Raw genomic sequence first — 27,645 nt, 5'->3', positions numbered from 1 at the left:
AGGGTCCTCAGTGCACAGGATGGACAGTGTGTAGTGAATGAGTTAGAGGACACTTACTGAAGAGTAAGGATAAATATAAATACTGGTCATCTGCCGCATCCATTACACTACATCTGTCATGCACACTGAGGGTATGAAACAAATCCCACGCAAGTCAATGAGATTTTTAACACTGACTGCAGTGGGCCTAGGATCAGGCCCTAACTAAAGAAGAAATTATAGCATGTGACCATGACACTGAAGACTACAGCATGAGGAAACAACTGTCCTCAGCATATAAAATCTAGAACAAGTTTGTGTCAAAACTCAGCAAGCATTTGCCAGAGGGGTGTAGAAAGCATGCTTCTATGACTTTACGAACATGTTTTTATTATTGAGTTCCAATTTACTCACAATAAAAAACACTATTTGGACACACAAAAGAAGTATTCTTCAAGTGACAAAAGGTTTACTCTGATTTATTGATGTGAATTTTGTTGCTGTTGTGAGGAACAGAACACCCAGATGAGAGAAAAGAAGCAATCTAAACCAAGGCTATTACACCAACCCTCCAGTAAGGATGGAGAGAGCAAAACAAATTTAACACAACATGCTGACATCTTTTAATGAGAAAAATAAATGCTTTGGTGGACAATCTGAGGAACAACAGAACATAGTCTGGCATGCAATAAGCTGTTTGTGGGGACTCAAGGAATCTAAAAATATTCTAAACTACCTAACAAAACAAAAAATAACAAATATCTGAAGAAAACACATCATTATAGCGTTTATGAAATGCCACATTATGCAAAGTAATCAGTGTTTCTGAAAATAAAACAAAAAGAAGAAAAATTGAAATACAGCAGGCATGGAAAGAATTAAAAGTAGTTAGTATCTTTCCAGTGGCCTTAAAATGAACCCACTTGCATTAACTAACTAACTTCTTAATGTATGAAAGAAATATGGAATAATATTATAAGCATAATTCAGGAATCCTTTATGATAAAGTAATCTATGGTCTCTATAAAAATACCATAAAGTTCCCTTCTAGAGGAGTTGCAAATAACTTCTCTAGTATATTTGTATTGTCAAAGCTAAATAACTTAATGCCATTAGTAGCTTTACTGTAGGAATAAGCCACAACAGGCATATATTGGTAGGTTAGTGATACATGCTTCTTTGTGACACATAAAATGGAAGGCCCAAAACCTCCAGAGAAATTCATCGGTATCTAACTCCTGGTGTGGTTTATTGCTTTTAGTAAGAATGCTACAGTTTTAATTTTAAAATAAAACAAAAACATTTTACATTAGTTTTATTGGGGGAAGGTGTGTAGGTTGTGCAATGTATCATCCTATGAAAAATAAATGCTAGTAGAAAGATAAAACAATTGCAAAGAAAGGATTAGGGATACCTTTTATTCAAAAAAAATTTTTTTAAAGGTTTTTCTGGCTTCTTCAGACTCCTACCTCCACCTACTTATCCTCTATGAGCCAGGGCTGCTCTGTCTGTAGCAATCTATGGCACAACAGCCAATTTCAATTCATTCGATATTGAAAGCCCAGATTAGTTTTATTCCCCAATAAAATGTGAGCTAATAATTGTCACTGGGATTTTCACGGACTTCACTGAGAACTGGATCAAGTCCATAGTAATGCTGAACAGCCAGCCAAGCTCACTGAATAGAGGAGGGTAAATCTTAGGGCCAAGGGCAACCACTCCTCGTAGAATGGAGTCCTAGTCGGTGCAATATTAGGCCTGAAATTTCAATGCACAGAAGTCAGCACATTCCAACACAGTGTTAGTTCAGACACATCTCACTGCCTCACTGTAGCGTACATTTAACAGCATGGCCATGAACAGTAATCCAACAGTACTCCACATGTCATGAGATCCAGTGTTACTAACTTATGGTTACTATGGCAACCATAACTTTTGAATTTCCAGGCTTGTGTGATAGAACAACACTAAGATTATGGATTCAATCACAATATTTTGGGTTTATTTTCAAAGATTTTTGTTTGTTTTTAATACAGTAAAAAAAGCCTATGTTGAAGAAGTAAATGATGTTGAATAAGCAAGTATTATCTCCTCGACTCCATTTCCAGACCAACCAGCCACCTCTCTATCTATCACACATTATCACTGTAGCAACCGAGCCCTGCGTATCAAACACAGAAAAAACCCTACAGATGCAGATGCTCTCCCGGCAGCCATATCCTCCCACGGACAAGTGCCCTGCGTTCTTGGACAACATCTTCTAAATGTGTAACTTGATCACACATTGATTGAAATATGCCTATTTGTTTATGGTAAAACAAAGTGGGCCTGTCCCTCTCTCCTTGGAGCTGCCTAACAGTGATCCAGTCAAGAAGAATGTGTTTACTGCTATGAGTTCCTCTAACAGAAACAATGGAAACACACAAAGCATCACACCAACAACTCTATCTAACAGAGATTTGAAACCAAGGATGTTTCTACTTTTACATGATCTTTTCATCCACACAAACAACAGTGGGATGTAGAGGGTTTTAATTATAAATGCTGGCAGGAGATTCTATTTTAATGGGTCAACATGAAGTGGAGAAAGAAGTTTGAAGACTAGCAGATAATTTCAGTCAGATGCAGTGATCCCTAGTGTATGAAATTTGAGATACCTAGAATAAAAATAATTGTTTTTCATACGTGTCTTTAAAAATTATTTCTCCCTTACTTACTCAAAAACTAATCTCTGCTGTTTTCTGGAGATCAACATTTAGAAGATTAACAGATTTTCAGTTTGCACTTTACAAGTTTATCCAGTATGCTACTGTTTCTTTAAATTTTTAGAAGGATTAGTTAATATCAGCTGAAGTTTATTCCAGACAGTGAGACACTACACTTGTTTTAATTTATGCATTGAAGAGACAGAATATTTGCATTTTCCACTCTGTTTCTTCTGTGATGTCTCAGTGCTAAAGAGGTCCAATCCCAAACACCTTTTTACTCACACAAATTCTCATCTTTTAATTTTGCTTCAATAAAGAACTCCAGATCAGGACAAAAATAAGAACGGTTTCCCAGTACTGGTTTCTGCTTTCTTCAGGCCTGGTTTAATTTTTAATCTAATTTGTATCCTACATAATTTTTTTACATATATGTTTGACTTTTATAATCAGTTTCCAATTCTACAGCATTCAAGAATCTGAAAAAGTTTTAGAAACATTAATGAATTAAGTTACACAACACTCCCAAATGGCAGGTAAATAAGTATTATCATGGGGAAACTGAGGCACAGAACAGTTACGTGACCTCCCCATCATACAAAGCAAATCACTAGCAGAGTGAGTAAAGGCACTAGGAACTGCCGCCTCTCAGTCTTGCACTCTAATCACCAGTCCGCACTCCTAGCAGAAACACTCTCTTCTAGGGCTAATTGACATCTAATGGAATTTTGCTAGAAGCATTATTTTGGATACAACAGGACTGTTTTTAGTTTAGAATTTTTCCATTTAAGACACTCTTCAAACTAAAGATGGGACAGAATATGAAGGCTAGTTTATTAAGCAGTGTATGTCTTCATAAGCACATGACACCAAAGCTCAATAATCTGCATTCCACAGATGGAATTTAAGGGTTTGTGTTTTTTTATAAAGCTCTAAAATACTGTGGGCAGTCTCTCTCACCATTTTAGACTCACATGTATGTAGCCTGCAGAAGTGTAAGCCTCCTCAGTAAAAAGGGGTGGGGAGGTATGTCAGGAGGGGCACTCATCTGTGGAACCTACCAGTCTTTGGGACAGGGACCTTGTTTTCAAAGAATTAAGAAACTAAACTGAATTGTTTTTATTTTCACACTGGTATGAATAAACCATTGCACTATTGTCACTGCATGATGGAAAACCCAATGGAGGCTGTTATATGAGAGTTTTAAATGTATATTACATTTGTAAGTATTCAATCTTTTCTTACTGATTTGCTTCCTTGAACATTGATTTGCTCTCACTGGAAGCAGGATAGCATTCTAGTTCACTTCAGTGAAGGTAGAAAATCCAAATAACTGATCAACATGTCTCCAATATGCAAAGTTAACCTAACAGACATGGATAGTATTGAGAGTCAGGAGTTGTCCTTCCTCCCCTCCACAAGTGGGCAAGCAAAATATAATAATAAAAACAAAAAACCCGAGCGACATAGAAGTATAGTGCCTCCTGGAAGTAGGCATGTCCTGCTCACCCGTCCCTAGAAACAGCCCTGCTTGGAGTGTTCCACACAGAAGGCAAAACAATTCCTTAGCTCAAGGGTTAGGGGTCTGTACTGAGGATCAAAACTGCCTCAATTCAAACCCTGCTGCCAACTACAAGGGAGGAGAGTCCTTATGGTTGAACGTTAGCAGGCCAAGTGCCAGCTCTTGCCAAGGCTGTAGGCATCAGCTAAGCACTGACAAATTCATAGCTGGAAGCCAGACCAGCTCACCTGTATGTTCATGTTGTTCAGGATCGGTGTTGAACTTGTAAGAATATATTCAGTGTTTAGACTCTATAAGATGCTTGTAAGTTGCTGCATGCATTAATCTTACATGTAATGTCTATATCCAGTGCTATATGGTTTTTCTTCATCATTGTAAAAATGCCTGCTCTGAAATTTGTGAACAGAGTCAGAAAAAGTGGTTCCCCTCCCCATCCAGAAGAACTATCAAGACTAAATGAACCATTGTGGAACATCGCCATTCAAAGGCTGGTAGAATGGCCCTCTTACACCCATGACGGTGCTATGTGCAAGAAAGCACGTCCCAGGAGTTTGAGTTCTGGAAGGGGGAAATAAAGATAGCTAACATGAAGATTTTTCATCTCTTTGCTGTTTGAACTCTTACAGGGGCTGGAGCTAAGAAACAAAAAGCAGAGATTCATGGGGTCAACCTGGGTTAGCCCTAAAAAGACATTCAATTCTGATAGATTACATATCTCTGTCACCTTTTGGAACCATAGACTGAACTCATTTGTGTATAGATGTTGCCCGCTTTAAACTGAAAATAACATTTCTTTTTCCTAGTTAATAAATCCTTAATTAGTGTACTATAGGATTGGCTACCAGCGTTGTCTTTGGTATGAAATCAAAGGTACAGACTGATCCAGGGTAAGTGACTGGGAGCGACCTGAATATTTTGTGATTTTTGGTGTAAGTGACCATTTATCACTGGAGTGCCCAAGGAGACAGTCTGTGACTCTATGGTAGGACTGTTACAGCGATCCAGGAGTTCACATTTGTTACAGGGTTGGTGAAATCTAATTATAGATTGCAACACCAGTTTGGGGTGTCTGCTGTGATTTTGACAGTCTTCCCTGAAGTTGGCACTCATGATCATGAACCCCTTCAGACAGCATGACAGTTGGAATTTCTGTTTTTCCACTTTTCTATAAATTTTAGAAGTATGATCAGGAGACTACAAATTTGGTTTTCCAGGCTGGCTATACCCTATATGTACAGATCATGTCCTTTATTAAGAGAGGTTTTTATGTTTTTCTGGGGTTTTTTGGTGGGTTAGCTATTTTGTATGCACAATAAGGTCACTTCAGATATAAGATGCTGTGTTTCGTTTTAGCTGGTCACCTTCCTTAGCAGAAGGCTGTGAAATCATAAAGCATGTATCTTATAGCACTGTAGGACAGAGGTTTTTAAATGGGGTGGTCCAGAATATATTTGGGAGCGGGGGAGAAGCTTCAGGGGAAAAAAACCATACTATGCACATTCTGAGTTAGGTGGCCAGAGAGCAGCGGGCTGCTGGCTGGGCACCCCGCTCTGAAGGCAGCACTGCAACCAACAGCAGCAGAGGAGTAAGGGTGGCATGGTATGGTATTACCACCCTGACTTCTCCACTGCCGCTAGAAGCAGCACTGCCTTCGGAGCTGGGCACCCAGCTGGCAGCTGTCGCTCTCCCCTCTGCCTTCGGAGCTGGACAGCCAGAGAGCGGGAGCTGCTGGCCGGGAGCCTGAGGGAGCAGGCGAAGGCGTAAACCACTACAGACACAAAGAAGGGGGACGCTATGAAACAAGCTTGAGAACCCCTGCTGTAGGACACACAGATCCATGCACTCCACATCTCACATGAAGTCTCTTATTTACAGATAAATATTGGTCTGAAAGTGAAGTTAACTTCTTTTCAGTCTTAAAGATTTTGATTACTTGTATTCCAACCAAATTCTACCTCATATCTACTTGACTCCGCAAACTACATCCAGTAAGCCCGAGGGAATATAAATTATATATGGGAGTTTTAAAATGACTTTTATATCATTTTTTAAAGTGAGAAGAAAGAATCTAAATGGTTTATCTTTAATAAGATTTTCAACTCAAAACCCAAAGGCCAATTAGGATTCTAAGTGAGAGATTTGAGAATGATCTACTCCACATAAATATCTTAAATCTGGAGATAGCTAACATTAAGGCTTCCTAGCTTTCTAAAACATGATGGTACCTGCTTGTGATTTATAGATATTTACAAACCATTGCTAATTAGAATAAGAATAAAATAAATTTAAAATATTTTATATGTTGAAAGATTTTCAAAAAGTTACTGTTACTTATTATAAGAGATAGGATCAAATTCTGTTAATCTGATTCACATGAATACATTTATTGTCTTCCATGCAAGTATGCACATAAGTAAGCAAGCACAATTTTGCCCAAAGTGTAAGTCATTCTTAATAAGGAGAATGAAATGTAGAACTAAACAAAGCCAGGCTAATCTTGGCTCTGCAAAATCTCAAGAAATACTCTTCCTCGCCCCCCCAATCAAAACCAAAACAAGGGGTGATCTAAAACTGGATCCTCATTCTATTTAAACTCCAGAGTATAGACAAATTATTCCAGTTTTAGACTCTCTTTTCTGAGACTCTTTTGCCAAGTAAGGTGTTGTGGTGTTTTAAGTGTTACTGTTATTATAACCAAACTGTCTGGCAGCAGAGAGAATAGACAATTCTATTTTAGAAAGCTTGCCTGATTTCCTGGCAGAAATGACCACATTCCCCTGACATATCTTCAAAGTGGTTTACTTGAAGAACAGAGAGTCTACACTCAAATATAATTGACCTCAAATAGCTTCTTCCTTCTGAAATCTCCTTTGTAATGCAGTTGGGATTCAGACAGGAGTGCTGAAAACGGCCTAAGCTTCAATTTGGTGAGTGAGAATACATCAGAGAATCACTGGAAATGTACTTATTATGGTCCCAAATGGTTTCATGCTATCATTTCATGTAGTGGTACTTATAATGGGAATATTAACAGATTACCATCTATGGTCTTAGAAATGGCACTTTGTATCCTAACTACTCTCACTGAAAGGCATCACTGAAGAAATGGATGTTCTGCTTAGAACCATACACATCTTCAAGTCCTTATTTTCACTGGAAGAAATTCAAGAAAACATTCACTCCGGAGACAAAATTTAGAAAATTTCCATAGTAAAGCTGAATTAAATTTCAATCTGGCCAAGAAAAAATACTATTTTTCCTTTACAAGTGGCACTTTAGAAAAATTGATTATTTTAGGGGAATACATCATGTCATTATACTTTGGTTAAAAGATGTAATTTCAAGAATCATTTATTCATTTTGTATACATATCACTGCAAAGCATGTGGTATGTATACTTTCTGGCACCAATCCAACAAACACAAAGCTTAAAGTTAAGCATAAAAGTCCTCTTAATTTCAATCAGACTATTAACATGCTTAAAATTAAGCAAATGCTTAATTGTTTCAGAGGCCAGAGCTCTTGGTAACTTGCAGAATTGAGCCCTAGATGTTATTCTGGAAAACTCAAACGTACGAGTGAATTTGCAGATCATGCTGGAATCAGGCGGCCAGAACTAAAGTGACCTACTTTTCATAAGACTGATTCAGAACAACCTGAATCTGAACTCTTGTACCACAAATAACAATCTTCAAGACTTCTGTGACCTAGCACAGAAGCTGGATGCATTAGATTGATTGATTGAAGGTGGGATTTTCAAAAGCACCTAAGTGATTTAGGAGCACAAGTCCCACTGAAAGTCTATTAGGTGTTTCTGAAAATCTCACCCCTAAACTTCTATACAGTGCTTATCACTAGCTCCAAGATCATAAAAGCACAAAAGTTAACATTTTAACAACAAAAATTTCAAAAATCTTTCCAGCCTCTACTAAGCTCCTCAATAGAATGAGCCTCGTTATGCAAAAGAATTGCACAACCAACTTTCTAATAAAGACTCCTTTACAACTTATAAAATACACATATGATCCCTTACTACATTATCATAAAAATGAATTTTCGAAGTTAAATTTTCAAAAGTGACTAGTGATTTTGGATCACAAAAACGTGATGGTTGGATAGTGCCCAACTTGAGATAAATTAAAGGGAACCTGATACGTATCATATACTCAGGTCCCTTTAAGGGGATTCAAGTTGTTAGGTTAATTCTCATACTGTCTTTCGGACAGCGAAACAGCCACCAAATGCATTGTGTGTCTCCTGGTGTCCTGTCCTGAGCCAAATCTGGTGTGTTACTAGGTAGGATGCCTGTGAGAGACAGGTGTCCATTGATGACATCCAATGATTGTGTTTTAGGTCTTACAAGGGAATGGGGACCTTTTTCAGTGGGATTCAAATTGGACCCACCTCCCCGCAAAAAAGTCTAGGCACCCAAAATCCTAAACTGTTTCTGAATATCATAATCCCAGTATGTTACATAAAATGTGAAACAATCTATTATAAAATTATTGCATTGTCAACTATTCAAAAAAGCTTTCAAAAGAACAAATAAATCGGTACTCAAACTCTACGCAATTTCTAGGTTGTGACAATAAGGGATCTTAAAAGTGGCTCTGTCAGTTTTTAAGCGACTGATTTTCTTTTCAACTCTCTCAGACTCAAGTGTTCATGAAAGCAAGGAGCTGAAAGAACCAACCCAGTAGGTAGCCCCAAAATAATGCCAACACCTTCCATCTTGCGCTGCAACATCTACATGTAAAGGACCTTTTCTTCCTTATATGAAAGCACCCATGTTCTTCCAGTACTGCCAGCACCAGTGATGTTCCCCAGCCCTTAACTGCAGCAGCCCTCTACTAGGCATCAGTGCTATGGGGAGCTGCCTGTGCATGCACTAAGGCATCAACGCTGGGAAAGCCCAGGCAGCAGCACAGAGACCTCAGTGCAACCTTAGCTCCATATACAGTTGCTGCCTCAAATCCCCAGCTGCATTAAAGAGGAGTGCCACGAGGAGCCAGGAGCCCAGCCATATAGGGGCTAGGTGAAATCAGCACTACTGTGGGGGCAGCAGGCAGGTGTGGATGGAGACAGGTGTATATTAGCATTTGTGCTCCCCCCACCATGCTGCACCTTCAGATCTCCTGCCAGAATTGACAACATCTCTGTGTAGAAAGAGAGAATAGAAGTAAGAGTGGGAAGGAACTGACTTGTTGGGAGCAGGAACCGTCACAGTGGGGCTCTGTGCAGGGATGCACATGAGAGAGAGAGAGTCAGCATTGGTGCCCTGGAAAATAGGTAAGAATTATTTTAAAAATTATTCGAAGTAGGGGCAAACCTGACACCCCGAAATCAGAAATGCACATTCCCAGCAAGGTCAGTGGTTCTTATGATATTTTAACCCTAAAATGGAGTGATGATGATATAAAAAGTCTTATTTTTTCCATGAGGATATCTCCACTGTCCATTACTGGAAATAACCCCTGAAAAAGTTGTTTTCAATATTTTGAGACAGCTGTTTTCAGGGTGCAGTGTGACCAATACAGGTAGATTTAGATTAGAGCTGTTAGGGACTGTATTTTGCTATGTCTGTAAAGTGTCTAGCACAAAGGAGCCCTGAACAAAAATGGCACTGTGAATCATAGAATCACAGAACTGTAGGACTCGAGGGGACCTTGAGAGGTCAACTAGTCCAGTCCCCTGTATTCATGGCAGGACTAAGTATTATCTAGACCAGTGGTTCTCAAACTAGGTGTCACTTGTTCACGGAAAGCCCCTGGCGGGCTGGGCAGGTTTGTTTACCTGCTGTGTCTGCAGGTTTGGCCGATCGTGGCTCCCACTGGCCGTACTTCACCGCTCCAGGCCAATGGGGGCTGGGGGAAGGGTGGCCAGCAGGTCCCTCGGCCCACACTGCTTTCTGCAGCCCCCATTGGCCTGGAACGGCGAACCGCGGCCAGTGGGAGCTGCAATCGGCCGAACCCACAGGCGCGACAGGTAAACAAACCGGCTCAGCCCACTAGGGGCTTTCCCTGAACAAGCGGCACCCCTAGTTTGAGAACCACTGATCTAGACCATTCCTGACAGGTGTTTGTCTAACCTGCTCTTAAAAATCTCCAAAGATGGAAATTCCACAACCTCCCGAGGCAATTTATTTCAGTGCTTAACCACCCTGACAGTTAGCAAGTTTTTCTTAATGCCAGCCTAAACGACCCTTGCTACAATTTAACCCCATTCCTTCTTGTCCTATCCTCAGAAGTTACCAAGAACAATTTTTCCTCCCTCCTCCTTGTAACCTTTTATGTACTTAAAAACTGTTATGTCCCCTGGGTCTTCTCTTCTCCAGACTAAACAAACCCAATTTGTTCAATCTTCTGTCACAGGTCATATTTTCTAGACCTTTAATCACTTTTGTTGATCTTCCCTGGACTTTCTCCAATTTGTCTACCTCTTTTCTGAAATGTGGCACCCAGAACTGGACACAATACTCCAGTTGAGTGGAGTAAAGTAGAAGAATTGCTTCTTGTGTCTTGCTTACAACATTCCTGCTAATACATCCCAGAAGGATGCTTGCTTTTTTCCAAGTGTTACACTGTTCAGTCATATTTAGCTTGTGTCCCACTATGACCCGCAGATCCCTTTCTGCAGTATTCCTTCCTAGGCATCATTTCCCATTTTGAATGTGTGCAACTGATCATTCCTTCCTATGTGGAGTACTTTGCATTTGTCCTGATTGAATTTCATCCTATTTACTTCAGACCATTTCTCCAGTTTGTCCAGATCATTTTGAATTTTAATCCTATCCTCCAAAGCACTTGCAACCCCCACCCAGCTTGGTTTTGTTCGCAAACTTTATACATGTACTCTCTATGCCATTATTTAAATCATTGATGAAGATATCGAACAGAACCGGACCCAGAACTGATCCCTGCCCTTCATGTGCCCTTCCAACTTGACTATGAATCACTAATAACTATTCTCTGGGAATGGTTTTCCAACCAGTTTTGCACCCACCTTATAGTAGCTCCATCTAGGTTGTATTTCCCTAGTTTGTTTATGAGAAGGTCATGCAAGACAATATCAAAATCCTTACTAAAGCCAAGATATACCACATCTACCACTTCTCCCCCATCTACAAGGCTTATTGTCCTCTCAAAGAAAGCTACTAGGTTGATTTGACATAATTTGTTCTTGACAAATCCATGCTGACTGCTACTTCTCACCTTATTATCTTTTAGGGGTATGTCTACACTACAAAATTAGGTCGATATTTTATAGAAGTCGATTTTTAGAAATTGATTTTATACAGTCAATTGCGTATGTCCACACTAAGCGCATTATGTCGGCAGAGTGCATCCTCACTACCATGGCTTGCATCGACTTATCTGTAGCTATCCCACAGTTCCCGCAGTCTTCGCCGCCCACTGGAATTCTGGGTTAAGCTCCCAATACCCGCAGAAAATTGTTACAGGTGGTTTTGGGTACATGTCGTCAGTCGCCCCTCCCTCCATGAAAGTAATGGCAGACAATCGTTTCTTGCCTTTTTTCCGCGCAGATGCCATACCACGGCAAGTGTGCAGTCCGCTTAGCTCAGCTCGCCAACACCGCCGCTGTTGTGTCCTGGGTGTTGCCGACAGCAGACGGTGCAGTAGGACTGCTAACTGTTGTCATACACTACTTCCGCTGCAACTCTGCTCTGCTGCTATTGTCTCAATAGCGAATTTCTCCATGTTGTCTGTCATGGGCTCCCAGGTACATGTGTTCTTCCTCGGGAAATGTGCGCAGTGCTAACCATCATCCTCCACTGCTTCCTCTGCAACTCTGCTCTCCTGCTCTCTTGAATTCACCTCGCAGGTCCTCTTGTCATTCTCTATAAATATCTATTCTCGTGGCATCTGTCGTCAGCCACCGCTTCTGCTGCAACTCTGCTCTCCTGCAGACACCATACCACAGCAAGCATGGAGCCCGCTCAAATCACCATGGCCATTATGAGCATTGTAAACACCTTGCGCATTATCCTGAAGTATGTGCAGAACCAGAACCTGCAAAAGCAGATGACAGCAGCACGGTGATGAGAGTGATGAGGACATGGACACAGACTTCTCTCAAAGTACAGGCCCCGGCAATTTGGACATCCTGGTGGCAATGGGGCAGGCTCATGCCCTGGAACGCTGATTCTGGGACTGAGAAACAAGCACTGACTGGTGGGACCGCATAGTATTGTAGGTCTGGGATGATTCCAAGTGACTGCGAAACTTTTGCATGCGTAAGGGCACCTTCATGGAACTTTGTGACTTGCTTTCCCCTGCACTGAAGCGCAAGAATACCAAGATGAGAGCAGTCCTCACAGTTCAGAAGCAAGTGGCGATAGTCCTCTGGAAGCTTGCAACGCCAGACAGCTACCGGTCAGTAGGTAATCAATTTGGAGTGGGCTGCTGTGATCCAAGTAGCCAGCACAATCACTGAGCTGCTGCTATCAAGGGTAGTGACTCTGGGAAATGTGCAGGTCATAGTGGACGGCTTTGCTGCAATGGGATTCCCTAACTGTGGTGGGGCGATAGAATACATTGGAATACATATCCCTATCTTGGGACCGGACCACCAGGGCAGCCAGTACGTAAACCAAAAAGGGTACTTTTCAATGGTGCTGCAAGCACTGGTGGATCACAAGGGACGTTTCACCAACATCAACGTGGGATGGCCGGGAAAGGTTCATGATGCTCGCATCTTCAGGAACTCTAGTCTGTTTCAACAGCTGCTGGAAGGGACTTACTTCCCAGACCAGAAAATAACTGTTGGGGATGTTGAAATGCCTACAGTTATCCTTGGGGACCCAGCCTACCCCTTAATGCCCTGGCTCATGAAGCCATACACAGGCACCCTGGACAGTAGTAAGGAGCTGTTCAACTATAGGCTGAGCAAGTGCAGAATGGTGATAGACTGTGCATTTGGGCATTTAAAAGCACGGTGGCGCAGTTTACTGACTCAGTTAGACCTCAGCGAAACCAATATTCCCATTGTTATTGCTGCTTGCTGTGTGCTCCACAATATCTGTGAGAGTAAGGGGGAGACATTTATGGTGGGGTGGGAGGTTCAGGCAAATTGCCTGGCCACTGATTACGCGCAGCCAGACACCAGGGTGATTAGAAGAGCACAAGCAGGGCGCACTGCGCATCAGAGAAGCTTTGAAAACCAGTTTCATGACTGGCCAGGCTACGGTGTGACAGTTTTGTTTGTTTCTCTCCTTGATGAAAACCCACCCCCTTGGTTCACTCTACTTCCCTGTAAGTCAACCGCCCTCCCGCCTTCGATCACCGCTTGCAGAGGCAATAAAGTCACTGTTGTTTCAAAATCATGCATTCTTTATTAATTCATCACACAAATAGAGGGATAACTGCCAAGGTAGCCTGGGAGGGGTGGGGGAGGAGGGAAGCACTGGGTTGGGTGGTGGATGAGGGGTGGAAGGAAGGACAAGGCCACACTGCACTTCAAAACTTATTGAATGCCAGCCTTCTGTTGCTTGGGCAGTCCTCTGGGGTGGAGTGGTTGGGGGCCCAGAGCCCCCCCCACCCACCCACCGCGTTCTTGGGCATCTGGGTGAGGAGGCTATGGAACTTGGGGAGGAGGGCGGGCGGTTACACAGGGGCTGCAGCAATGGTCTGTGCTCCTGCTGCCTTTCCTGCAGCTCCACCAGATGCCGGAGCATATCAGTTTGATTCCCCAGTAGCCTCAGCATTGCTTCCTGCCTCCTCTCATCGCGCTGCCACCACCTCTCATATTGCTCGTCCCTCCTGTTCTTGCATTCATTTTCTGCTTTCCTGGACTCTGCCATTGTTTGCCTTCATGCATTGTGCTGAGTTCTTTCAGTGCAGGAGAACTGCATGAGCTCAGAGAACATTTCATCGTGAGTGCACTTTTTTCACCCTCTTATATTCTTATCTTTTTTCACCTCTTTATTAGCCTCTGGGACGGAGATGATAGGGGGAGCACTGAAACATTTGTAGCTGTTGGAGGAAAAGAAGGGAGAGTAGTATTTGAATAGACACGTTTTAGAGAACAATGGGTAGATTCTTTCACTGTGAACCAAGCTGTTAACATTACATAGCACATGTGCTTTCGGTACAAGGTCACATTTTGCCTCTTATATTGAGGGCCTGCCGGTTTGGTGTGAGAGATCACACACGCAGGGCCGGGCAACAGAACTCAACTTGCAGGCAGCCATGGTAAGCCACACTCTTTCAGCTTCTTCAGTCTTCATAACATGTGCGAATGGTTTCAAACAGCAGAGCCCTCCTTTCCCATACCAAGCACCCATGGGGTTGGCCATTTAACAGGAGGAGCTGTGCTGGCCACGAATGCATCCCAAATCTTCAGGGCAAATGAATCATTAAACACGCTTGCTTTTAAACCATGTATTATATTTACAAAGGTACACTCACCAAAGGTGCCTTCTCCGGCTTCATGGTCCGGGAGTCCGCCTTGGGAGGGTTGGGAGAGTATTGGCTCCAGGGTGATACACAGTTCCTGGCTGTCGGGGAGAATGGTTTCTCCATTTGCCTGCTGTGTGCTATCCTCATCCTCACCATCATCTTCTTCCTCATCCCCAAAATCTTCATGCCTGTTGCATGAGACTCCCCCCTTGCAGATGTCCAAGGACAGCGGTGGGGTAGTAGTAGGGGCGCTCCCTAGAATTGCATGCAGCTCATCATAGAAGCAGCATGTTTGGGGCACTGACCCGGACCGGCCATTTGCCTCTTTGGTTTTTTGGTAGGCTTGCCTGAGCTCCTTAATTTTCATGTGGCACTGCTGCGGGTCCCCGTTGTAATCTCTGTCCATCATGCCCTTGGAGATTTTGACAAATATATTGGCATTTAGTCTTTTGGAACAGAGTTCTGATAGCATGGATTCGTCTCCCCATACAGCGATCAGATCCAGTACCTCCCGTTGGGTCCATGCTGGAGCTCTTTGGCGATTCTGGGAAAGCATGGTCACCTAAGCTGATGAGCTCACCACGCTGGCCTAACAGGAACTTTTGAATTTCATTTCCCGGGGTTTTTCCTGTGTACCTGGCTAGTGCATCTGAGTTGAAAGTGCTGTCCAGAGCACTCACAATGGAGCACTCTGGGATAACTCCTTGAGGCCAATGCCATCGAATTGCGTCCACACTACCCCAAATTCGACCTGGCAATGTTAATTTCAGCGCTAATCCCCTCATCAGGGAGGAGTACAGAAATCACTTTTCAGAACCCTTTAAGTCAACAAAAATGGCTTCGTCGTGTGGATGGGTGCAGGGCTAAATTGATCTAACGCTGCTACATTAGACCTAAATTTGTATTGTAGACCAGGGCTAGGTGTTTGCAAATTGATGGCTTCATTATTTGCTTCATTTCCTTTCTGGGTACTGAAGTTAAAAGCTGACTGATCTGTAATTCCGCAAGTTATTTCCCTTTTTATAGATTAGCACTATATTTGCCCTCTTACAATTTTCTGGAGTTTCTCCCACCTTCCAGGACTTTTTTAAGATAATCGCTCATATCTCCTTGATCAGCTCCTTGAGTATTCTAGAATGTATTTCCATCAGGCCCTGGAGACTTTAGAAAGAAAAGGAGTACTTGCAGTACCTTAGAGACTAACAAATTTGTTTGAGCATAAGCTTTCGTGAGCTTTAAGACATCTAACTTGTCTAAGTAATTTTTAACTTGTTCTTTCCCTATTTTAGCCTCTGATCCTATCTCATTTCCACTGGCATTCACTATGGTAGAAGCCCAATTGCTACTAAACTCCTTGGTGGAAACAAACAAAAAAGTTATTTAGCACTTCTGCCATTTCCACATTTTCTGTTATTGTTCCACCACCACCGAGTAACGGGCCTACCCTGTCCTTCCTCTTGCTTCTAATGTATTTGTAGAATGTTTTCTTGTTACACTTTATGTCTCTAGCTAGTTTAATCTCATTTTATGCCTTGGCCTTTCTTATTTTGTTTCTACATATTTATGTTATTTCTTTATATTTATCCTTTGCAATTTGACCTAGTTTCCACTTTTTGTGGTACCCTTTTTTGAGTTTCAGATAATTGAAGATTTCCTGGTTAATCCAGGGTGGTCTCTTACCATACTTCCTGTCTTTCCTACACAGTGGGATAGTTTGCTCTTGTGCCCTTAATAATAGCAGTTTTTCAAAGAGACAACTCTCTTGAACTGTTTTCCCTTTAGACTTGTTTCCCATGGGATCTCACCTACCAACTCCCCAAGTTTGCTAAAAGTCTGCCTTTTTTTAAATCCCTTATCTTTATTGTGCTGTTTTCCCTCCATTACTGTATCCCATCCTTAGCATGGGATTCAAGAGGTTAAAGAATCCACATCCTAACTTCAGCACCAGCAGCTCCCATCAGTGTCTTTGGTGCCCTCTGCAGAAGCCCCAGGTACAGGGGATGGGAAGATCTGGGCTAGGCCAGAGGAGGGAGTGGACCAATTCAAGCTTGGCAGAGGTGGTCTTAACACCTTAGTATTTCCTCACTGCCACGCACCCCATAGGAGTACTGGGTGTCCACTGTCGGCCAAACCAGCCCCCACAATTCCACAATCATGAAGGCATAAGCCACCTCCCTTCAGTTCCGGTAGAAATTTTTCACAATGAAGAATTCCATCTAAGTAAAGAATTCCATACGAAACTGATGAAATTCCTCAACTGGATTGTGGGAAATCAAGGCTATTTCTATTTATTTTTAAAAGGTGATGCTAAATGGCAGAGCCAAAGAGGTGATTTTAACACAGGTGTCTGCTGTCTTGCACCAGGAGTCCCCTCTTTTGTAAGCTCCTCATCAAAGGCAGTATTAGACGTCACTGCATGAGGAGACCTGCATGGCTCAAGGTCCCAAAGTGACAACTCCACTTCCCTCACTAAAGAGAATCAGACTTCTAAACATTGGCATATACTGTCAGAATACCCCGTAAAATGGTGGAAGCGTCCTTGTAGAATCATTCATAACAGTTGTAATCACCCCCTGCTGAGACATGTCACTACTCGGTAAACAGTTGTGACAGCTGATCCCTGTTCCTATGGTGAGAGCAGTGCTTGCCCTGACATTGACTGAATATTTTCCCTTGGCGTCTCAGGGAAAGAGAGTAGTAGTGAGGGACAGGGATATGTGTGTGTTTCTTATTACAAAACTAGGGGGGAAACTGACAAATTAGTTGCCTAGGGATATGTCTGCCTCCAGGGCTGCTGCTGATCCTTTGAAGGTGACTGAGGCAACAAATGTAACAACTTATACAAAATGATGATCCATGACTATAGCATTAAGGAGTGCCATTCAGCAATGGAAATATGCTGTTTTGACACAGGAATACCACAGAAAAAGGCTGAAGAGAACAAAAATGTGCCTGTGACATTGAAAACATAGCACGAGGTAACTTTTCCAATTTCTATGATTCTGATACATCTGGTCAGCGTTGTGCAATATTCAGGGCACAGAGGGCGGGCACCAATGCCCTGGTGGCACTTCTGCTTTAATATGTCAACTGACAAGTATATATCGGCATATGGGAGAAGCATAAAAAAAACTATTTATTGCTGGAGAGGAAGCAGCAGAGGATGGAGCAGCAGGTTAGAATTCTGATCAGTCTTCTCACAAGACATTTAGAATCAGTGAATGATGCAAGTGAAAGGTGGCTGATTATGCTGCTGCCAGTTCACAGAGCAGTGTTGCTGGCATCACAAATAGCGGTAGTATGCATTTTATACATTATGTCGGAGCCCCCTAAAATGGCTGGCACCCCAGTATTGGGACAAATAAGATCCAGTTGCCTTGTATCCCAGAGAGAAACAGTGTAACAACCAAATGACACAACAACAAGGGATGAAATATGACTCAAATCAAACATTCAAAAATGCAATCAAGTCACTGTTATTATTATTATTGCTGTGATTACTCTAAACCTCTTCTGTTCTTAAAGCTCCTGACTTCAATATGTTGAAGATTAACGCACAAAAATACCAGAACCACATGTAGATTTGTGTGAAAAAAGTGGCACACCTTGATGACAAGTGCAGTTCCATATAACCACAGATTTGTGAACAAGTAAGCAGGGCAAACTGAAATCATGACATGACAATCACAGTACCCTGAATGAAAAGGAGTACTTGTGGCACCTTAGAGACTAAGTACTCCTTTTCTTTTTGCGAATACAGACTAACACGGCTGCTACTCTGAAACCAGTACACTGAATGTTGTTCAGTTCCATTACCCTTCTGCTCCAACCCAGAAGTCTTAAGCCCCTCCCTCCCAGAGACTCAATACCTAAAAGTTATTGCTGATCCCACTACTAACGGTCAACTCTCAGAGTGCTGCATTATATTACTGTAAATGCCATTATGTCCATACTCATTGTGAAAAAATAATAAAGAACACACTGAAGAACACAGGAATTGCCATATTTTATCAGACCAGTGTGTCACAACCAGGACATGAATGGTCTGACCTACTGGCCGGAGCTGGCGTCAGGAGTCAGACAGGGTTAGGTTCAGGGGTGCTGCCACACCTCTGGCTTGAAGAGATTTCAACCATATACAGAGGTTACAGTTTTGTTCAGTGACTTTCAAACCCCCACTATACAAATTGTTCCAAAGCCGCTGGTCAAGTTTCCAGGAAATCACAGTCCGAGACAGGCCAGAGGGCAAATCAAGGTCAGGTGTCAGTGAGGGTCAAGTTACCAGGAGATCAGCAGCAGCCAGTAGGAGCAGGTATCTCGTGGAAGCAGTCCAAAGCAGGAACAACCTAGCTGCATGTACATATTCCTGTTCCTGTGCTGGGTTTATATAGAAGCTGCCAACCAATCAGGACCCCCAGCATTCTGCCAATCGGATTCCAGGACTGGGGTCCTCTATGGAGTTCAGTTCCTATTCTGACAACAACTAGCAGGTCACTGGGTGGCAGGTTGGAGCTTACAAGTGCTAACGAACCCTCTGGACCATGATGGTTCCTGATACGGTGGTTGTCAATGACAGTGGCTAGAATCAGATGTTTCAGAAGAGAAAGTGCAAGAAATCCAATACTAGACTATTATATAATAACCTGACTACAAGAAAAGTTTTTCCCCCCAGCAGAAAAATAGTTGTTGGTTGGCTTATGCCTTTTATAAGGTTAATATAATATACCTTATACATTTTAAGTTATGTTATGTAATGGTGATGTTGTTATCCATATTACACCAAATAAGCGTTAATAAAATAAGTTAAGACTGTTAATGTTGCAATGTCAGACAACCAAATGTTAGGAAATTCTAGAATTAAGATTGCCTGTACAGCTGTAATTTGGCCCTCTTGTGTATATGCGTTATGATACAGTCTTTAATTACATGGTCACGTACTATTTTTTCCCCAAAACTGGTATTTCCTAACATTTGTATTTTTGACTTTGCAACTTTAATGTTCTTTTAACAAAGATTTGTGTAGCTAGTGTAATAGGCAAGCTGAAAGCAAACTGAGAAAAACATTAAAGCTAATGGAATCGTGCTGATTGATCATCAGCAGAGTGGGAACCTTTAGCTCTATAGCATAGCCCTCTGCCATGGGAGCTAATGGAGTGACTGATAGCAATAGAAGCTTGTGGGGTACACACACTTTGCCCTTGGCTTTCACAACTATTTGCTGATAACAGAGGAATGGTGAGAATTAGGGTTCCTTTCAGTTCTGGAGAGGAGAATACTCTCGTGGTCACAGACCTTTCTGCACCTATTCTCCCCAAGCCTGACCTCTTCTGCCCATTGTACCTCCAGTCACTCCATCTCCTCATCCCATTCCCAGTCTCTTTGTCCAGCCAGTCTCATCTCCCCGCATGAAATGTTAGTCTTCACCCCTGCTTGAGTCTTCCACAGCCAGGCTCCTTGTCCCGCTCTCCTTGCCCAATACTCCCAGTTCCTCATTTAAACTCAGCCTCTCCATCCACTGGTTCCCAGTCTCTTTGCCAAGCCAGTCTTCCCCATTCCACCCCACCAGCTCCCAGACCTTCATCCCCTGCCCACCAACTCACAATTTGTCACCCATCCAAATGCTTGTCCCAATCTACTCCCTATGCTCCCCCAAATCCAACTCTTGTGTCCCCTCTCCATATTAGTCACTCTTCCTCTTCACTGCAGGGGCACCAGCATGGGAAGCATTAAGGAGTGGAAGAGGGAGTCTCTCTACTCTCTGTTCCAGGACAGTGCAACAGCCACCCACAGTCGCTGGAAGCAGCAATTACAGAGGAAGTCCCATGCAACCTCTGAATCCCCGGGCTGCAGCATGCCCAGAAGAGATGAGCTGTTCGTAGGACTAGGGCTGGTTAAATACAGGTATGTTTCAATCATATTTAAAACAAGTTTTCTTGACAATTTTAATTATTTTTTTTTGAATTCTCCAATTAAAATACAAAGCCAAAAAAACTTAAATTGATTTTTTCAATTTTCAGTTTGTTTTCTGTTATTGTTTCCCCATCCCCTTTCTGTCCCTTGTGCCCCCCCTTTTATTTTTCCCCCCTTTCCATTGTGCAGCTGAATAGATAGATGAGTGGGAAAGGTAAAAAGTGGAGATTTTTCATCAAAAAATCTGAAAATCTGGAAAAATGGCCATTTTTCATCAAAGACCAGTATTTCATGAAAAATTTCAGCCAGCTCTATCTAGGACGCAGTAAGTCAGTCAGGATAAGCCTATCAATCATATCCATTTAAAGCATTCAAGTTTCTAAACAATTCACCAAAAGCTACATAGCAAATGCATGTCTTTCTTTCCTTCGTAAAGGATTAATGGCTTTTGCTCCTGGTGAGGCTTGTGAATTGGTGGTGAAAAGAAATTTGCGCAGACTATGCAAGTAGTGACAGAAGAGTCTACTATGTTCAAAAGCCTCAAGGCAATAAAAAACCCCTATGCACTAAATTCATATCAGATGTGCGTGTGCCCCTGATGTTGACAATAATGAATGTCACGTATGCTTCTTTTAAAATTTGTTTATATCCATTTTTCCTTTTTAGTTAAAGCTGAAATTTGCAAGACAAATGATTTTGGCAGAGAACAGAGAAGTTAAATAAAACTGTGCTATTCTCTGCTAGATTGTTAAATTATCTACACTCTTGAAAAATAGCTCATGAAAAATGGGAAAAGAAAGAACGGTTATATTGATATCTCTTTTATATTTTTTCCTCAGCTCACCTGTTTCTCAGCTCTTCCTCTCTGACTTATGACTCACCCCCAGTTTGCAAGTTATTCACCAAAAGAACTCATTGCCTGGCAATCTTTAACCAAAACAATAAAGGTATACACATTTTTGTTCTGCATTGCACATGGAATTTTGAGCAAATCTAAGAGGTACGGAATTAATTTGCATGAAGTGTACAAAACAGGTGTCATAGTAGTCCTCTTTTCTTCCCATAAATACTTTATTTAACCCACTACATTGAAAGCGGGGGAAAGAACAACAGGCTAAAAGGTTATGGTCATTTTTCTTTGCAATATTACCTGTAATAGTCATCATATTACTTCGCCTTCACATCAGTAATGTGACTGTCAGCATGGAAAGTGTTCTTGGGAAACAGTCAAAAATCAATCTCAAATGTCTAGACCCAGTCACTCCTCCCTGGATCCCAATTTATAGCTGTTAAGTCAAGATTTGATTACAATCTACCCAACTGCCTGTGTGACATCATACTGGTACATTCTCAGTTTGACAAAGATAATTTTTAAAAGAATGAAAAAAATTTATTTAGAACAGAAAAAAATATAACTATTACATCAACAAATTAAAAAAAAGAACTGGATTAACAGCCCTTAAATTAGCATTTTAATTTATAGAAATACAACCCTGGTTTCTGACTTTGGATGCAAGAGATTCTCTAATGCTAGAAAATTTGTCACCGGTATATTTTCTACTGGATCAAAATGAAGGAGGTGGAAACAGGCAAAAAAATAAATAAATAAATCACACTATCAAATTTTAAAAAACAAGAGTTTTGTAATAAATAAGCAAATTGACTGTTTTAAACTAGTGGGAAGCGAGACACTTTGGTAAAATAAATAAATATCTTTCAAGTCGTGTCCAGATTCCCAGGGATGTACACTTCAGAGCTATAAAATAAAATGCCTTAAAATATTTACTGTATATCTCATCAAGCCACCCAGGCCAACAGAAATTTTGTTTTGACTTAATGGAGTTCTAGAAATATTAAGGTCATGTTGAATATGCATAGCTAAGCAGAAGAGTACTGCTGAGCATCCTAAATGCCAATTATTTATTATTCCGCACAACTATTCCTTTTCAGTACAATCCACGGTACTACTCAATCAATTTCCTAGTTTTGTGTGTTCGAAGGCGGTGGTTCTCAAATGTATTTGATTGTGCCTTACTTCTTTGTGTTTGTAATAATTTCCACCCCGACCCCTGCCACACAAGTACATATAGAGCTGCCTAGCTCTGAAGGCAGAGTGAAGAGTGGCGGCTGCTGGCTGAGCACCCAGCTCTGAAAGCAGTACCACCGCCAGCAGCAGTGGAGAAGTAAGGATGGCATGGGATGGCATTACCACCTTTACCTCTCTGCTGCTGCTGCTGGCAGCGGAGCTACCTTCAATGGCAACACCGTACCATGCCACCCTTACTTCTCCTCTGCTGTTGGTGGTGGCACTGGTTTCAGAGCTGGGTGCCCAGCCAGCAGCCGCCACTCTGTGGTGTAGCCAGACAGCCAGCCCCCCCCCTCAGACCAGCATTGCTGGAAACACAGGAGGAAGCCGGAACAGGGCACTTAACATATATTCCAGCACAGCCTTTGAAGCTGTGAAAGCACAGGTGTGCTGCTACAATGTGCCTCTGGGAGCAGATACAACGATTAAGCTCACAGCAGGCAGAGGCCCTGTGACAGACATGGCTCTTAGCCCCTACTAACTAGCGTGATGCACACACACCAACATCCTAGTTGGGAAAATATTTACCCTGATAAAAGAAATGTCCAGTAGTCAACACTTATTGTTTCTCTCCCTTGCAAGTGTAAACTACTCTTGCGAAAGCTGGCGTCACCCAGACAGACCAGCCTCAATTTGGCATAAGAAAGGAGAAAGAGAATAAAGGAGTACAGAGGTATAAGTAGGGGACCTACAGCACCATGATTTTTGAGTGCTTTTCACTATCTATCTGCTGGTCAGATAAGTGACAGCCTCCCAAGGCTTCTGCAGCTAAGAGGGTCCCTACGCCTTGTCCCTTATTCGTCTTTCCGCGGAATTGAGTGACCGATCCTGGCTTGGCACCGCTGGAATCGAGAGATGCAAGGAGGGTAAGAAGCACCCACACCTGATCTCCCTATCTTTAGTGTACACATATTTTGAAATAGAGCTCTATACTTTGTTTTCTTTCTTTGGGATTGTGGCTTCAGTTTTGTAACTTGTTTGTGTGTGTAACATCTCTACATTTAAATAAGTAGGCACTAGCAATTTTGTAACCATATGATTAGAATCTAGCTTAATAAATTTTGGTAACCATTTATGCATAAGCCTGACTTGTTTTCTCTGGTTTACTGTAAAGCAGCCAACACAATTAAAGAACCTCAGCCGTTTTGGCTCTAAAGCCTGGCCATTAGGTGAGAGTACTAAGAGCCTAGCTTTGAGTTGTGCCGCCTCCACGGGGCAAACTCTTGGGGCACCTGTCAGTCAATCCTGGCTGCCCGCTGCGAAGGAGCTCTGAGCTCTAGCAGTTAAAGTCACGGGTGTGGAGAGGCTCTTAGTGCTGCCATTGGGGCACCTGTCAGTCAGTATTGACTGCCCGCTGCGAAGGAGCTCTGAGCTCTAGCAGTTAAAGTCACGGGTGGTTAGGACCTTGGGGCATCCGTCAGCCTAGCCCGGGCTGCCCGCCGCGAAGGGACAGTGCGTCCTAGCGGTTAAAGTCACGGATGGTATAAACGGGCATAGCTGGCACCTCACCAAACATCCTTGGCCGTCGGCTAACATGTGGCCATGCAGTTCTGCAGGCAGAGCGGCTTCTCACACCCCTCCACTTCTCCAGAATACATTCCACACCACCTGCAGTTTGAAAACCTCTGTTCTAAAGTTTTAAAAGAATTACCTTGAATGTTGGTAAGTTAAAAACAAAAGTATGTTGAGCCGGCAGAGTAACATTAATGATAATGTGAATCCCATGCTTAGTTTATTACTTCCAGGGGAGGTAGAAGCAGGGATCCTTGGAAGTACAATTCAGCAATCAAAGGTGCCTGGGTCCATCATTATTAGCTTCTCTAGAGAAAGTGCCAGTTGGTCACCCCAGACATCAAGATGTGCTGGGCATCTGGCACAGGGCCTAATCAAGATAGTAAGGAAATTAGGTAATTACATGGGGAATAACTGAGATACTATTAAAGAGCCTAGGTATAAGCCAGGCAATTTCTGACCCACCCATGCTCCTTCCTGTTCACCTTGTACAAGGCTAACTGTGAGGGGTGGAAAAATGATCAGAAACAGAAAAGGGAAGAAGTGGAAAATGTATGTATCCAAGATAATCTCAGTGGTTAATACTTACAATATCGCCTATGTCTTTGTCAATTTATTAATTCCATTTTGGTTCTGTGAATGCCATGTTACATTTCAACCTCCACGTTGAATATAAGCTTTAATGTCGCTTTGAGCATTTATTTTTAAGTGGAAATTTAACATATTATGGAAAGACTATACAGGGTAAGCTGTGACAGAGCAATCAAGAGCTATCAACACTGAATGTGCCTACCCTAGTGGAACAATGGATTTGCTACCAGCAGAACCACTGACCGAACGATGCTCTGCCCAGAAGCCCTGAGTTATTTCACCACCAGAAGACAATCAGGCTAAGAAGGCTGGGAAGGACACTCAGGAGGATTGCATTCAGCAGTTCATTGTTTTCCATACATCTGGAACTCGATTGTGCTTTTCAAGGGAGAAGTGTGTGTATAAGAAATTCCTTTGCTTAGCCTGTAATTCCTTGCTTTACTGCCACAGTGTCCATGAAGAGCATAACTAGGAAACCAGAGCTCCCACAATGAGTGGACTCTGAAGAATGTATCTAAGCAACTGGGGCTCTGGGGAGCTGTGGAACTGGTTCCAGAGTCAGACTGTGGGCTCCTACTGCTGAAGTACTTGAGAGCGTGCATGAGACTCCCCTAGAGCTAGGAACAGTGATCAGTCATTTCCCAGACCCAGGGGGTATTAGATGCAGATGGGAGCAAATGGTTGGATCCAATCACAACAGACATATGCACCACTTAAGCCCCTCTTGGGCTTTTACACTGTCTCTCTGGACTGGGGTAAGCTTCACCCAAAAGGATTTGAGCAAAGCAAACTCAATTTAAGACATAGGTGCTTAAAGATAATTCTTAAATGCATGAGGGATTCAGTGGTTGGAGAAGAGTTAGACTTTTTATTAATGCTTTAATTATTATTATTTTGTTATTTTGAAAAGCAATCAGCAGCCTTAAAAGTTGAAATAAACAGTATAACAAAGACCTACTCCTTTTCAACAAACTTACTTGAGGGCCATCTTTCATGGTAGCATTCTGCACCCATACTCATTGAATTATCAGCCACTTTAAAGTGCTTTGGTAAACTCTTTCCCTTCCCCCTCCATCACCCAAATGACATGGATAATCTGACTAATACCAGCACTGTTGCAATTTACATAATACTACCAGATTTTGCATTGCCAAGATCTTTTGGAGATATAAAACCAAATCATTAAAATACAAAAATAAGAATTCTTCAGTATCACATTTAAAATAAAACTTCGTTCTGGCTTTAAATATGCTGATAAAAGTAATATTCCCAATAACCAAAACCAGAGTTTCAAAACAGGCAAATGTACTTTATGAGGAAAAAAACAACCAATAGTTAGAGCCTTCTGACAACCACACATTCAATGTACATATTATTTGAGAAACCAATCTACCAATGAACTTGGAAGGTATTGTACACTAAAAGTCCTACCTTAAAGCCAACACAAAGATTTGCTGGCAGGATATGCTGTTTGGGGACTATTCATGTGAGCAATCCTGCTTATGTATTTTGCATATCAGTGATAGTACCTCTTCAGAAGGAAGCTACTTTCAATAAGGTTCCACTGAATTTATTTTAGATATGAAGAGAATGCCTCCTGCATTACTTTCCACAGTGAAATAAATTCATTAGTGTATTTGAGTTGTTTGAAGAGTGACTTTAGGCACATAAACCTGGGGAGTACTTCCTATCTGAGCCAGTCCAGCAACAAAAGTTTGTATCATACAAAGCATGAAAGACTCTAGAACACTGTAAGCTTATAAAAAAATCTCATAACTAGGCAAGGTTGAGCCTGAACAGTGATTAGCTGGGAAACCTTCAAGGGAAATTCAGGGACTACAAAAATCGTGTTAATGATTCACAAGGTGGCACCTTTCCTCATATCATTATAAAACCAATGCATAGATATCATGCTGAGGGCAACTGTTGACAGGAAGATAATCTTCTGCATGAACTGTAGAAAAAAAAGTCTTAATCACCCATTAAAAATCCAATAGCACCTTTCAACAGGAATAGGCTTCTGACTTTGGCAATCATATTCTCACTTATCAAATACAGTTACCTAATTGTGCCTATATTACAGATGCACACACCCCATGGTTCTTGAGAACAACATACACTATATAAATTTAAGATATCTACCATTATAGTTTGATAGACTTATTAGAACAAAAATAGACTTTGACGTGAAGGGAATTATAGACTCTATTGGTGAAAGAGACAACCCAGAAAAAATAAAATTGTGAACTTCACAGTTTGGGCTGAGGTCCTGTTTGCCTCAATTGGAAAATGGTGGTGATAATATAAAAAGGTAACCAAGGATGAGACCAAATTCAAATGTTACTCACAATAGAAATGAAAGAAAAAGGAAAAAAACCAACAACCCTAATTCATTGCTTTCCATAGATCTCTAGATTGACCTAGTTTTTATCACTATACAGTAGTAAACATTAAAAGAGAATCAAAAGTATACCTAGAACTACAATGATAACCAATGAAAGTTGTGGGTCAAATCTTGCTTTCCCCACTCCAATCTATTATCCCATCTGCACAAAAAATTCAGAACAGTATGACTGAATGAGTGCTTGATCATTTCTTTATAAATTTTTGAAGAAGAAACTGGGAGGGATGAAAAAGGAGATACAATACTGAAAAACATACCAGAGGAGGCTTCCAATCTTTCCAATCTGCTGATCAACCAGTCAAGAGATCCAGAAAATTGAGCACAGTTTTTACGATTCCCCCTAATAAGTGCCGCTATTAAAAGAAGAAAAACAGAAAAAAAAGTTAATAAATGTGTCCAATTCTCATTAACAGAAACCTCATAATTCCTGTGATGAACCGTGATCCAACCAGCCAGATGCAAAACAACTTGGCAAATGATTCTATTGAATAATAAAATTTGTAGGATTTTGTCATCAT

General features: G+C 41.7%; 1 protein-coding gene across 1 annotated transcript in view; it reads right to left on the bottom strand.

Annotated features, from left to right (window-relative positions):
• Positions 1 to 27,645, bottom strand: part of RYR2 (ryanodine receptor 2) — a 743,716-nt gene that overhangs the window by 353,040 nt on the left and 363,031 nt on the right. Inside the window, exon 20 of the mRNA XM_077812173.1 lies at positions 27,385 to 27,480. Coding sequence (XP_077668299.1) covers positions 27,385 to 27,480 — 96 coding nt within the window. The remainder of the gene's footprint in view (positions 1 to 27,384; positions 27,481 to 27,645) is intronic.

This window comes from Eretmochelys imbricata, chromosome 3, assembly GCF_965152235.1.
Source record: "Eretmochelys imbricata isolate rEreImb1 chromosome 3, rEreImb1.hap1, whole genome shotgun sequence".
In the NCBI taxonomy this organism is placed as follows: Eukaryota; Metazoa; Chordata; order Testudines; family Cheloniidae; genus Eretmochelys; species Eretmochelys imbricata.
Note: the sequence above shows the minus strand (reverse complement) of the source record. Positions and strands in the feature narration are given on the sequence as shown.